The following is a 13,108-nucleotide window of genomic DNA, read 5'->3' as shown; positions in this document are numbered from 1 at the left end:
TCCTCGCCCAAATTGGGGTATGTGTATGTATGTATGTGCTATTGTCCCTCTCTTTATAGGTGAGAGTTAAAATTGAGAGTTTAGAGTTAGAGCTATATGTATATATATAACTAGTAACATAGCTAGTAAGGGGCAATACTAGGATTTGAAACCATATCTTTTTGATACCAAAATTCCATTCTGTCTTTTACCGTGCTGCCTTTCTAAATGAAGCCGATAGGTGACCTCTTAGAGTAAGCTGAGCACGCCGAGGTTATAGCAGCAGTTCCCAAAGTGAAGTACATAGACCTCTGAGCGTCCCAAAACCTTTTCAGGTATCCACTAGACCAAATATTTTTGTAATAGTGCCGGATATTATTTATCTTTTTTGTCGTGTTGACATTCGCTCTGATGGTGCAAAAGCAATGGTGCATAAAACTGCTGGTGCCTGAGAAGAGCTTACGTCAGTGTCAACACATGAGCTCACAGTAAAAAAAAAAATTCAACTTCCCTCAAGAATATCCTTAATCAAGCAGTCAAAGTTATTATTTTGAGCAAACCTTGCTCCTCGAGTACACATCTTTTTAACATTCTGCGTGATGAAATGAGAAGTATGTGAAGAGCACTTCTGCTGCATCCTGAAACACAGGGTGACTGTTTGAACCGTGAGCTAGACTGGTTGATTTTTTTTTTTTTCACAGAACACCATTTTTACTTGAAAGAATGACTTACAAAACTATGGTTATTAAATCTTAGGTATTTGGCAGATATTTTCTGGAAAATTAACAAAGTGAGTCTGTCATTTCAAGAAAAACAACCGACAGTATTTGTTGCCAATGATAAAATGTGAGCTTTTAAGCCAAAAATTTGAATTTTGGAAAAATCATATCGCCATCATGAGAGTAACAGCATCCTAATACTCAAAGATTTTACTGATGATATTGGTAATAATAATGAATGTGATTACTGTATAACAAAATGTATTAACACTTAGAATATCTCACATAACTCAGTGATCCGATTTTTTTTCCAAACAACCAATTCATGACATGGATAAAAGATCCATTCAAAGTTCAAGACAGACCAATGGATTTCAATGAGGCAGAGTTTGAATAATTCACTGATAATAGTTTTAGATTCTATGTCATAACTAACTTAAAGAGACTACCACTTGTTGAGTTTGGGTATAGTATCTGAGAAGAATATCCACAATGATCTGAATAGGCTATTAAAACTAGAGTTAACCACAGCTGGAGGGCCTTGCTAAGAGATGTACTGGAGTGCCCCCAGCTCTTTGTGATGTGTTAAATCTATACAATGGTTAGACTGTCGTCAGTTTGTAGATGCTATATTCTTGATTCTTTTGGCATAAGAGCCATAAATGGATGTTTGGGATAGACTGAAAAAGATCTGAAACCCAGTTCTCAAAGAAGTGCTTTTCTTGTAGGTTACCATCCCACCATTTCGTGATCCTTTGAAAAAGGCACAATATGACAAAGATAATGAAAAAAGAACTCTTCTTCAGTGTGAGACTGGTACTTAGTTTCTAATTATTATGTGATTTCATAACCCAAGAGCAATAGGAGTTGTATTTCAGTATGCTAATTCAAGTTACTAATCTTCCTGCAGGCAAAATATATACAATGAAAGAATTTAAAGAGATTGAGAAGGCCAAACTGCATTCCAGATTCCCAAGAATTTCTAATCCAAGGCACTTTATGACTCCAAATGAATGGCTTAAACTGCCTACACGCTATATAGAAAGTGAATTTTGTAAAAGGAGCAGGTAATGTTTAATATTATAGAAATTATGGAACCTATTGGAATTGGAAAACTTTTTCTTGAGACTATATTTTGTCATAGTTATGATTCTCTTTTATTTCATTTTTCAATGAGAAATATACCGTAATTCTTTTTTTCTCTGTATGCCATGTTTCTTTTTTCTTGGATACTTTCAAGATTTTCTCGTTTTCTCTGGTTTTCATTAGCTAGACTGATGTGTCTAGGTTTTTTTTTTCCCCCTTTCCTTCTGTTTATCCTGCTTAGGGCTCACTGAGATTCTTGTACCTGTGGTTTGATGTCTTTCATTATTTTTTTGGAAGTTCTATGCCATTGTCACATCAAATATTTCTTATGCCCATTCTTTCTTTTTTCTTCTGAGATTCCAATTCTATGTATGTTAGACCATTTGATATAGTCCCATGGCTACATAGCTTTTAGATACTGTTCTTTAACTTTTTTTCTTCTTGTATTTCAATTGGTCAATTTCTACTGACCTATCTTTAAGTTCACTGAGTCTTTTCTCAGCTGTCCCATATATACTGAAGAGCCTATTTTATTTCTAGTATTTCCATTTGATTTTTTACATAGTTTTCATTTCTCCTGAAATTCTCTATGTGTTCATACATGTTGTTCACTTTTCCATTAGATTGTTTAACATAATCATTGTTATTTTAAAGTTCCTATCTAATAGTTCTAACATTAGGATCATTTCTGAATTTGGTTCTGTTGATTGCTTTATCTCTTGATAGTGGGTTATTCTCTCTTGCCTTTTTTTTGCATGTCTAGTAATTTTTTAATGAATGCCAGATATTTAAGGTTATTTTGTCTTGCATTTTTTGGCACATCCTGTAATTTTTGCTTGAATGCTCTTCTCGGATATGTTAACACAGGAAACCCTTTTGTTATTAATAATGCTTTGTACACTAATCCAGATGCTTGCTATACCTATTTCTTTTCTTTTACTCAAAACTTATTTAAAAATTCACATTTTTGATGAAAACTCATTCTAATTAAGTCAAAATCAGTATTCTTGATTCTTTCCATGAATTCTTTGTGTAACCATTTGCATGCCAGGCATAGTTAGAGGAATGGCCAGTCTAGGTTCTCAGTAAATAGTAAACCAATCTCCATCATGGTTTCAGCAACTCTTACACACCCAAGAATGCACACAAGTTTGAAGGAATGGTATTTTGGACAATATACATAACAATGTGCAGCAATAATTTCTGTAAGAGTATAAGCTAGTATTGTTTTCAAAACATCCTCACATGTGTTATCTTGTTAAAGGTTAAAAGTGAAAGAGAATTTTAACAGTAGTAGTTTTGATCTGAAACCCTTGGCAAGAGCTCCTCATCTTCTGGAATCCCAGAAAAAAGAAAAAGCAATTATTTCCAAGTAAGTCTGTTCTTCCATAGCTCTGCTCTTCTTTCATTTAAAATGCTTGGCTGTGTTTCTCCCCTTTGCCATCCTTTTAAGTTGCTGGAGTCAGTGCCGAGGCATATGCCAGACTCTTGTGGCATGACACCAGGCATCTCCCACCACTGTGTCTGGGTGAGGTGGCAACTTTCCTCAGCTCCTTCTCGTTTTAAAGAATGAACAGCTGACACATTTGGGAATAACAAGCACAGGCACAGAAAAAAGTTGTTAACAATTCATATTAAAGTTACAGGTGAGGAGATTTTAATTGATTTGGAACAGTATAAATGGAGTTTTGGACTGGCTTTGGTGGGTGGTAGCTGTTACAGTATTGTATGCAGAGTGAAGAGATGATGTGAGCAGAGAAGTGGTACATACTCTGTGTGTAACGTGGGGAATCGTCCCGATGAACTGGTTATGGAATTAGTCGTAAGAGATTTCTCTGCATAGTGAAATAACTTGTTAATGATCTGATTAAAATAGGATCCTTCAGACATTGCTGGAGGGAATGTGAAATGATGCAGTAACTTTGGAAAACAGTTTGGCAGTTTCTCAAAAGGTTAAACATTACATTACATTACCACGTGACCCAGCAATTCAACTACTAGGTTTCTTTCCAGGAGAAATGGAAACATATGTTCTTATAAAGACTTGTGCCCGAGTGAGTGTTCATGGTAGCATTGTTCACAATAGCCCAAAACTGGAATCAACCCACGTGTTCATCAACCGGTGAATGGATATACAATATGTGGTATATTTATATATGGAATATTATTTGGCAATTAAAAAGAAAAGTAATACTGATAAATTCTGTAACATGGATGAACATTAAAGCTATTATACTCAGTGAAAGAAGACAATCACAAAAGACTACATATTGTATGACTATTTATATGAAATGTGAGAAAAGGCAAATCTATAGAGACAGGAAGCAGATTATTGGTTGCCTAGGGCTGGGGCTGGGAATGGAGAGTGATTGTAAATGAGCATGAGATTTCTGGACTGATAGAAATGTTCTAAAATTAGATTGTGGTGATAGTTGCACACTTCTGTAAATATTCTAAAAGTCATTGGTGTGTATACTTAAAATAGATGGATTTTATGGCATGTAAATTATATTTCAGTAAAGACATTGATGATAATAAAAAAAGAACCTAGCAAGGCAGAAGAAAAATGAGCTCGTTTGATGTTGTTTAGGGAGTTGGCTTACAATACTGTGTTCCTAAAAAGTCCCAAAACAAGGTGTAGTAGTTTCCCTTTCGCTGAATAGGCTCAGAATTTGATGAATAAATACAGTGTGGCAGAAGCTGGAGGGCTTACACAGGTGCTTGATGCTGGTATAGCCAGCAGAGAGAATGACTAGTTGCCTCATAGGACACTTAGTAACTTAAAGCAGAAACGGATGACTGTTAGAGATGGAGCTGGCCATCGTGGACGTGCACCTTAAGGTGTGGTTTAACAATTTGCTGCTTTTTGAATAGGAGCTAAAATTGAAAGATAATAGGAAATAGTGAAACTAAGCCCTACGCACTTGGTAGCTGAGGGCTTACAAGATGGAATAATTCAGATCATTTTTGTATACTTGTAGCTTCCAAAAGAGTAAGTTCTTCTACAATCCTTAACTGCTAAGGTCTCTTAAGGACCTGTTTGGATCAGGTTTTAGGATAACAAACATCTCAATCCTATTTAATTCCTATATATGGTATAAAATGAGGAGTTTTGTCCTCCAATACCTCTTCTAACAGGATGAGACCCAGACAGGAAGGAGAATATCACATTGTTGAAATAACTATGGCTTATATTTTAGACTCAAGTCTTAGTCTATGAACTTCCCCGGCAGGAGGAGGAGGAAGATTAGACGCTTCCATGAATGAGGGAAGCACCCCATATGGATCAGGGGTGGAGAGGGCACATTTGTCCTTGGGAGAATTAGACTTGCCCAGGGAAGGTACATGGACAACTCTGTGAGGGGTCATTTACTCTGCAGGACCCTCACTCAGCTGAGTAAGCAGCAAAGAGCTTTCAGATGAAAACATTACTAGGGCAAGGTCATGCTATTTATTTGAGTTTTTTTTTTTTTCATAAAAACATGCAATTTCATCTAGAATTCATCAACTTCAGATTTAAATAGAAAATTAAGTGCTACAATTGAGTTGATCGTTAAGAGAATTCTTTCCTTTCTGGTTCTTCCCTACAGAAACAAAAGGTCATGCTTTCTGGGAAAAGAACCTCTGTGTCATCAGGAGGGAAAGAATCCCAGTCCCAAGGAGGCCGACTCTGAAGGGCACCTCTTTTCTTGAACCTCGGCCGGGAGGAAGAAAGGGGTGAGGACCAGGATGTGGTGAGAGCTGGGGGAGTCCCGTTTTGCAAGACATAAGGCAGCAATTGCCGGTACCAAAATCTGAGCAGCTGGGAATGTCTCTGTATGGTAGGCTTCCAGGAAGAGAGGAGGCAGTGGGCCTGTCCCAATTCTTCCCCTCCCCAGATACCCGGCCCCGCCTCCCCACCCCAAAATAAATAAAAGAAAGAAAGAAGGGCCAGAGAGAGAGTAGGAGACTGGGGCAGGTTTCCTTTATTCAGAGGGAATGGAGAAAGTTGCCTCTGGGAGCTGCGCAGAGGAGGCGCCCTCTGGTGCGTGGGCTCTAGGATTTTCCTAGCTCCCTCTCCTGAGTTTTAGCCCTTGTTCTCTCTCTCCACCGTCTCTACCACCTCTCTACCTTTTATCACTCATCACGTCCAAGCCAGGCCCAAACTTTTGTTCCCCTTAATTCAGCTGAGGCAGGTAGAAAAATTTCAAAAGGACTATATATTAAATTCAAGTAGTAAAATGTGAGAAATAAAGTAAAAACCCAAACAGTTAAAATGTAAAATGTGTGGAAATATAAGTGTTCATAGAGCACAGATTTCTCGTCCCAAGGTACCTAGTTAAACTTGGCACTTTGACTGGTCTAGCCGAGCCTACTCCCTCCAGGTCTAGGTGCCACTTCTCCCCATCAGTTCTCTTCTCCACACCCTGTGTCCTAAAGCTCTGGAGCGCAGACTCTTTAAGCAGTGGGTTTCGAGAAGTCACAGCCCACCCTCCCCAGCTCTCAGTCAGAAATCATACAGGGGTGGTCTGTTGGTCTGAGTATGTCAATATTTCCAATCTTTCTTTTTGTCTGACTGTCTCTCCATTTCCCTACTCCCACCCTAAAGGGTAAGGGAGCTACTTTTTTTACTCACTCATAGGATATGTATTAAAACTATTTTGTGGTTTAACTCCTGTCACTCTCATATTTTAGTATCTTCCCACATGCTTGCTTGCTTCCTCAGAATTTTAACAAGTGCCTACTCTGAGCCCAGGCAGTGTTTGAGGGGCTTGGAGACATAGCGGTAAACAAAATTAGATAAATCTCTCATCTCAAGCAGCTTTCATTCTGATGGGGGAGACAGACAAAAAACAAATGAATAAGTAGACAGTATCCCAACAGAACAAGTTTCAATGGACGGTGAGGAAAAAAAAGTACATTGCTTTATCATCATGCCCTACAAACCCTCCTATGTAGTATAATGATTATGTGTATCTCAAATTTAACCAGCCCCAACCAGGATCATTTTTTATTTTTACACTTCCAATCCTTTTCCTGCCAAATGTGCTTTCCCTCCAAATCCCCCCTAGTTCTGTGAATAGGACCATAACCTAACCAGGACTCCTCAGGACAAAAGTATAGGGGTCTTTTTGATGCTTGGCTTTCGCTCGCTCGCCATGTCTAATAGGCGACGAGCTCCGTCTACTTGTTCATTCTAGTTCCTCACTCACTACTACCACCAGCTCAGGCCACTGCCATCTTACCTGGCCCAGCACAGTGGCCTCCTCACTGGTCTTCTCGCCTCTGCTCTCGCCCCTGAATGATCAATTCTGCATGTAGCAGCTGCATTCTTTAAAAAAGTTAATTAGGCAAGATTTCTCCCCTACTCCAAACCTTCGAACGCCTTCCCCTCACAGTTTGGATTTTATTCTCCTCATCATGCCTCTAACCCCCTGTGATTAGGCACCTGTCTCTTCTCCAACCGCATCTCCTGCCTTTCTCTCCTCATTCACTACGCTCCGGCCTCACTGGCTTTTTCTCGTTTTTGGAACATGCAAACCTCACTCCCATTTCAGGCTTTTGCCTCTGCCAGACCATCTGCCGGAACACTCTTTCCTCAAATCTTTCCATGTGTCACTCCCTCAGTTCACTCAGATCTCTGCACAAATGTCATCTCTTCAGAGAATCCTTCTCTGACTTCTCTACTTAAAACTGTCCCTCTCATCCTACCCCTTTTACCTGTGAAGAGGGGATGCACTTCTTAAATGGAAGGCAAGACCGTCCATCCCTCGTAAGAGGAAGGCAGGCACAATACATGGATACAGATGAAGCTAGCTTGATGAATTTTGTGTAGGAAGATTGTTTACTTCTGTTTACTTCATTCTCTCAATCAAGCGAGCTGGTCCATCAGCTGATAGTGAAGGTGGAGGATAGAGGTTCAGAGTTCTGAAAAGAAGGGAAGAAAGGAACCTAGTATTTTCTAAATCGCAACAATCCTAGTGAAAAGTAGCACTGCAGACACTGACATCTGCAAGCAGGACTATAGGGGGTCCCTCACATATAATAGGGTTGGTCGTGTCCCTGAATCTTCGCACATTTCTGAATCCAGACAGAGTGAGGAGAGGCTGAGGCAGGTTTAGGTGAGGGCCCTGCTTTCCAGAGGAGTCACTCAGCTCTGTCAGGAGGACGAGGCCTCAGAGGGATCAGCTCAGCTTAGCCCAGGAACTCTTTCTGTGTTATAAGCCCCTTATCCCCGTATCACATTTAACTCTTCTGTCACCTTCAAAAGGTTTTAGCAACTGAAGGGCACACACCCTGATCCTTGGCTGCTAAAAGAGGACAATAAAGAAGGCTGCTTCAAAGGAAGCCATCTGTCAGCAGGAGTCACTCAGGGTGGGGACCAAGGAAGGTGTTCAAGAATTGTTCTGTGTCTAAGAAAAGCATCTGCAATAAACTTCAACTAATTTTTGAGTTCAGTGTCTGTATGATAATTAAGAAACCACAACACCATGTATTGACAGTTACTGCAAATGTATTTTCCCCAGAAGTTAAAAAATACTGCCCGAAAGAGACAATAAAAATAGGAAAGCTACCTTACTGAGAGTCTGTGTCGATTCACGGCGTTTCCCTAGTTTAATGAGTGCTCCCTTTGCTCGGTCACCCTTAAAATCCACACCCACATATTCTCCCCAGGTTTTCCCAACAGTCTGCATTCAATTTAAAAATTCCTTTCGAGTATGATCACCCAGCTGCCGATTCTGATTCTGCAAATCCCCCTCGGACTCAGCTGGGTTCGACTCAGTCCCAGGAAGACATCGCAGGACCTAGAGCATAAGAAGCAGAATTTTGAATTCCTTAGGCAAAGGGACACGAAAAGCCATTCTTCAAGTTGTAGACTTAGTTCATACAGATAAATGATAAATTCTCTTTAGAATTAATTTACATGACCTCAATTTTTTTTTTTAAATCAAAACCTGGGGCGGTGCTGGATCGGACAGTTGAAGGCCCCACGCGCACGGTCGGAGCGCGAGCGGAGCCCCGGCTCCTGCTGCCCCACCTCCCCGCGTCGCGAGCGGAGGAGGAAAGCGGGTGCAGGGCAGAGGGGCTCGAGTTTGCACAGCGCTTTGATTGGCTTTTAAAAGCACGCTCCCCTCGCGCTCTCGGAGTTCCCGAGGCGCCGTCCCACCCGCCTGCACCCCGGCCGTCGGCGCTGCCCGGGGGTGGGGGGCCCCTCGGGGAGGCGGGGCGCGCGGAGCCGGCTCTGCAGCCCTGAGCCCGGTGGGTGCCCGGTCCCTGCCGCCGCCGCCACTTCCCGAGCCCCAAGGCCGTGCTTTTCGGCTGTCACCCACTCACTGCGTCTCCTGGATTCACTGTCCCCCTCAGGGATCCTGTTACCTATGGCGGCCACGAAAACGTCCACCTACGACGAACATTTCAGGCCGGAAAAATTAAAAGAATGGCCACAGCCAGAGTCAGTCGCTTTAATGGAGGTAAAATAACACAGCCTTTTGGGGCGGTGGGACAGAAATCTCTTGCGATTGAGAGTTACTTTGCGTTAATAACGGTTGTGTTCCCCAGAACTAGAACAGCGCCTGGCGTACACCGGGCGCTCAAAGGCATTCGTCGAACCCGAGTGGCCCGGGTCGAATTCGGCCACGTGCGGTTACAGTGTTCCCCGTGGCCAGCACGAGGGGCAGGGCCGCCACAGGCCGCAGGCCGTGCGTGTGGGTAAACGCAGCAGTCCCCGAGCTCGACTGCGGGACGAGCCAGGTCTGGGCTCACCAGTTAAGTCTTGATCCTTCAGGGTCTGATAAAGCGCCGACTTCCTCTTAAAGAACCTTTCATTATTTTATACGATCCTGTAATTTGCTTCGCTGTAAGAAAAACTCTTGGATATTTCCTTTAGTTTTGCTCCCTTTCGCCGTGGTGGCAATGAAGAGTAGTGAGACAGTGTGTGTGTGTGTTGCACGGAAAACTGTGGATTTCAAAAGTGCTGCTAGACATCATTAACATCTTCCCTATATTTGCTGGCAAAATCATGAAGAAGGAGCCGTCAAAGGCAAGAACTATGTCCTGAAGCAACAACAAAAAGTAGTTTGACAATCTGAGACACGACCAATAGCATATATAAAACATTTGCTAATAATGTTAATAGATTGGCTAAAAAACTGTGATTTCCCAAAATGCTTGTCAAAGTGTATGTTTTTACTTCTCCAAATAAATGGTTTGGTTTCTTCTAAATTTTGTATTGTAGTATCAGGGGAAAATGTTTGTTTCACATGATTTCCCAATTGCCATTTAAAAATAAGTGTAAGAATGTTTTAAAACAAGATTCTGCTTATATTATCAAGGGAGTTTTATTTTGGACCAGACCCGAATAGGTGTCTGAATATCATTTTAGGTTTCATGTGAAGCTGTTAGTGTATGGGTAAAACTCTCCTTTTTGAGATGTCTCAGATCCACAGAGTTGTTCTTTGAGTTTGGGATTCGGTTCGTTTTGAGGCACTCACTGCGGCAGAACTGCAAGAAGAGCCAGAGATGGAATAATATAGTTGTAAGAACCTCTGTCATTTTACACTAGATAATTCTTGTAGGTAATAGCATTTCTCCTCCTAATGCTAGAGTCTTTATATTTGTTACTACTGAGTCTTGTAAGACTAAAAGCTGGACTACCAGTTCACAGCGAGGATTTCAGTGTATCGGCTTTACCCAAACTCACAGGGAAACAAAAAGTTCCTAGATATAAGACAATCTTGGTCCTCGGCCAGGAGCTGCCACTAACTGGTTCTGTGACTCTGGACCAGTATATCTAAATCTAATTTTCTGTAGTTTTGAATTATAATAAAAAGACCTAGCAGAAGTCAGGAAATCTACTGAATTCCTTAAAAGAAGATTCATTTTATAGAGGATCCCTTTAATTAGTAAGCTTTCTTGGTACTTTAAAGTATGATTTTTGGATGTGGTTCCATAGTGTAGCATTCAGCACGTCTGCTTTACACACAGAAGGCCCTGGGATCACACCCCAGTGGAGCCACGGTCCATGGTCTACGGCCATGCCACCCTGAACAAGCCCAATCCCATCTGATCTCAGAAGCTAAGCAGGGTCGGGCCTAGTTAGTACGTGGATGGGAGACCACTGAGGAAGACCAGGTACTGAAGGCATAAATAATAATAAATAATAAAATAAAATAAAATATTTAATGGTATGATGTAAAGGATTTGTTTCAAAATAATCTGGGTGGGGGCAGGGGAGTGAGTAGGGATTTAGATGAAATAAGACTGACTCTGAGTTCATAATTGTTGAACCTGAGTGATGGGTTCATGGAGAATCATGCTCGAAAATTTCCATAATAAAAATTTACAAAATATGCTTCGAGGTGCAGACATTAGATTTACACTAAAACTATTGGTAAAATACACTGAGTTTTGTCATAATGGTTTGTTTCTTCAGGATTTACATCCTAATATTCAATTCTCTTATTTTAGGCATTAGCTAGAGAAGACATTGATGAAGCTGTACACACAATATTATTTAGAGAAAATAATGTCGTGAAGGTAAGAGTGAGCTACAGATTGTTGATTCTAAGTGTGTTCTAGACAAGCAAGAGTGATGCAGAGCAGCATGACCCAGCGGATGTTACCATATCAAAGAGGTTTATTTTGCTGGGAAAATGAGCCTCTTTGAGTCACTTCTTTTTATTCCATAGATCTGAGATTGTGCCACCTCCCTGCCAGGGTCACTAAGAGATCTGGATTCCCGGATCTGAGAGACTGCTCTGACTGCTCCCCTTTTTTGTCCTGGTGCTGAATAGAAATTCTGACTAAAACTTACCTCCTTCTCATATGTTCCCACATTGCAGTGGGGATATGTAAAGCCGCCAGAAATGAATTAGTATTGAAGGGTAATGCCCGGTCACTTTTGATAGTCACTATGGAATTAATAAACTTAAGGGGGTTTTAATTTCAATAAGAGGGATTAAAATTCAGTGTTATAATAATATTTTAACACTTGTATTGTGATTTATATAAATTCACATACATTTGCATTTGAGATGGGTGGGATTACTCTCTTTTTTATAGATTGAGAGAGAGAGGTATGGAAGCAAGTCTAGTGCTCTTTCCACTCTACCTATTTTGTCATAGCCTTCACTGATGATGAAGGCTAGGGACATGGAATGGGTGACAAAGGAACACTATGAAATCCTTAAAAAGAAGCAGGAATTTCATGAGTTAGCAATGGATTAGATGGGTTTTAATCTGAAGGCACAGATGTGGTTTAGAACTTTTCATAGGTCCTTCCTGCTCTGTGCTCTCTGGTTCTCTTTCTGTTCTTCAATTATCTCGTGCTTTATTCTATTCTTCAGTTATCTTATGCTAGGACTTTGCAACCTGAATATGATAAGAGTTTAGGAGTGGGAACAAGTCATCCCCTCCTTATTCAAATGACAGTAAGTGGAAAACTTCTTAATAATTCGTTTTCCTTGTTTGTATCACTTCATTAGAAACTGGATACGTATTTTCAGCATCTGGATATTTTTAAGGAAAGAAGAAAAGAGATGTTACATAAAAAATGGATTGAAAATGTTGCAGAGCCTCTTCAGCAGAGAATTATTAAAAAAGTAATTTCATATAGAGGGTTTGAACAAACAAAACAGGAGAATTTTGAATATTTTTTAAAGCACACAGATAAAACGGTATTGTTATTTTTTTTTTAAATAAAGTATAATTCGAAGAGTTGGGTGAACATTTTCACAGACCATACAAATAGTTCCAAGTTTATTTTCGTACTTAAGTTTAATCCATAGAATTATATGTAATACAGCCTACTGCATTTTTAAACCTAGAGTTTCAGGTAGAGGGAATAGATTCGAAACTAGATTTATCAGGAATGCTTTTAGGCAAATATTAATAGAATAACAGTGACTTAAAATTGTTAAGGAGTTTATTTTTACTGAGCAATAAATTGAGGGGTAGGGGGTCTCGTGGTGGGTTCTGGCAGCATAACAATGTCGTTAATCACCCAGGTTTTTTCCTGTCGTTCTATTCTGCTATCCTTAATATTTTCGGTTTCCCCATCCCCTTCCCATCTGTAAGCTCATTTGGTTGCTTAGAGCCCCTGTGTTAGGTCTCCGTTCATGGCAGGAAGATAGAGGTAAGGAATGGTACCGGGGGCCCTTTTCTTACACCTCATTCTTTGATCAGGAAGCAAAAAGAGTCCTCAGAAGCTCCTAGCAGATTTCCTCTGAGGTCTCATGGCTGTAAGTGGGTCACATCGCAAGTCCTAGCTAGAAGCAGGGCCAGGAAAGAAGTGTGTGGCTTTCCAGTCTCCATAGCAGGCAGTGGGCAAGGGAGACAGGACTTCA

At 40.7% G+C, this 13,108-nt stretch overlaps 2 protein-coding genes and 1 pseudogene across 5 annotated transcripts in view; all 3 read left to right on the top strand.

Annotated features, from left to right (window-relative positions):
* The window catches only part of FAM228B (family with sequence similarity 228 member B), a 28,691-nt gene extending 20,475 nt beyond the window's left edge, over positions 1 to 8,216 (top strand). For all 4 annotated transcript variants that reach the window (XM_023528539.1, XM_011356565.2, XM_011356566.2 and 1 more), the window contains 5 exons: positions 1,427 to 1,514; positions 1,609 to 1,765; positions 3,049 to 3,156; positions 5,375 to 5,518; positions 8,035 to 8,216. In XM_023528539.1, the coding sequence (XP_023384307.1) occupies positions 1,427 to 1,514; positions 1,609 to 1,765; positions 3,049 to 3,156; positions 5,375 to 5,477 (456 nt within the window). In that variant the 3' untranslated portion in view covers positions 5,478 to 5,518; positions 8,035 to 8,216. The remainder of the gene's footprint in view (positions 1 to 1,426; positions 1,515 to 1,608; positions 1,766 to 3,048; positions 3,157 to 5,374; positions 5,519 to 8,034) is intronic.
* A 183-nt stretch (positions 8,217 to 8,399) lies between these two features.
* The window catches only part of FAM228A (family with sequence similarity 228 member A), an 18,022-nt gene continuing 13,313 nt past the window's right edge, over positions 8,400 to 13,108 (top strand). The window contains exons 1-3 of the mRNA XM_023528540.1: positions 8,400 to 8,655; positions 9,129 to 9,235; positions 11,232 to 11,300. Of these exons, the coding sequence (XP_023384308.1) occupies positions 9,143 to 9,235; positions 11,232 to 11,300 (162 nt within the window). The 5' untranslated portion in view covers positions 8,400 to 8,655; positions 9,129 to 9,142. The remainder of the gene's footprint in view (positions 8,656 to 9,128; positions 9,236 to 11,231; positions 11,301 to 13,108) is intronic.
* LOC111737559 lies at positions 10,789 to 10,907 on the top strand (annotated as a pseudogene).

This window comes from Pteropus vampyrus, unplaced genomic scaffold, assembly GCF_000151845.1.
Source record: "Pteropus vampyrus isolate Shadow unplaced genomic scaffold, Pvam_2.0 Scaffold28, whole genome shotgun sequence".
NCBI classification, from domain to species: Eukaryota; Metazoa; Chordata; class Mammalia; order Chiroptera; family Pteropodidae; genus Pteropus; species Pteropus vampyrus.
This window is presented reverse-complemented; position numbering and strand designations above follow the sequence as displayed.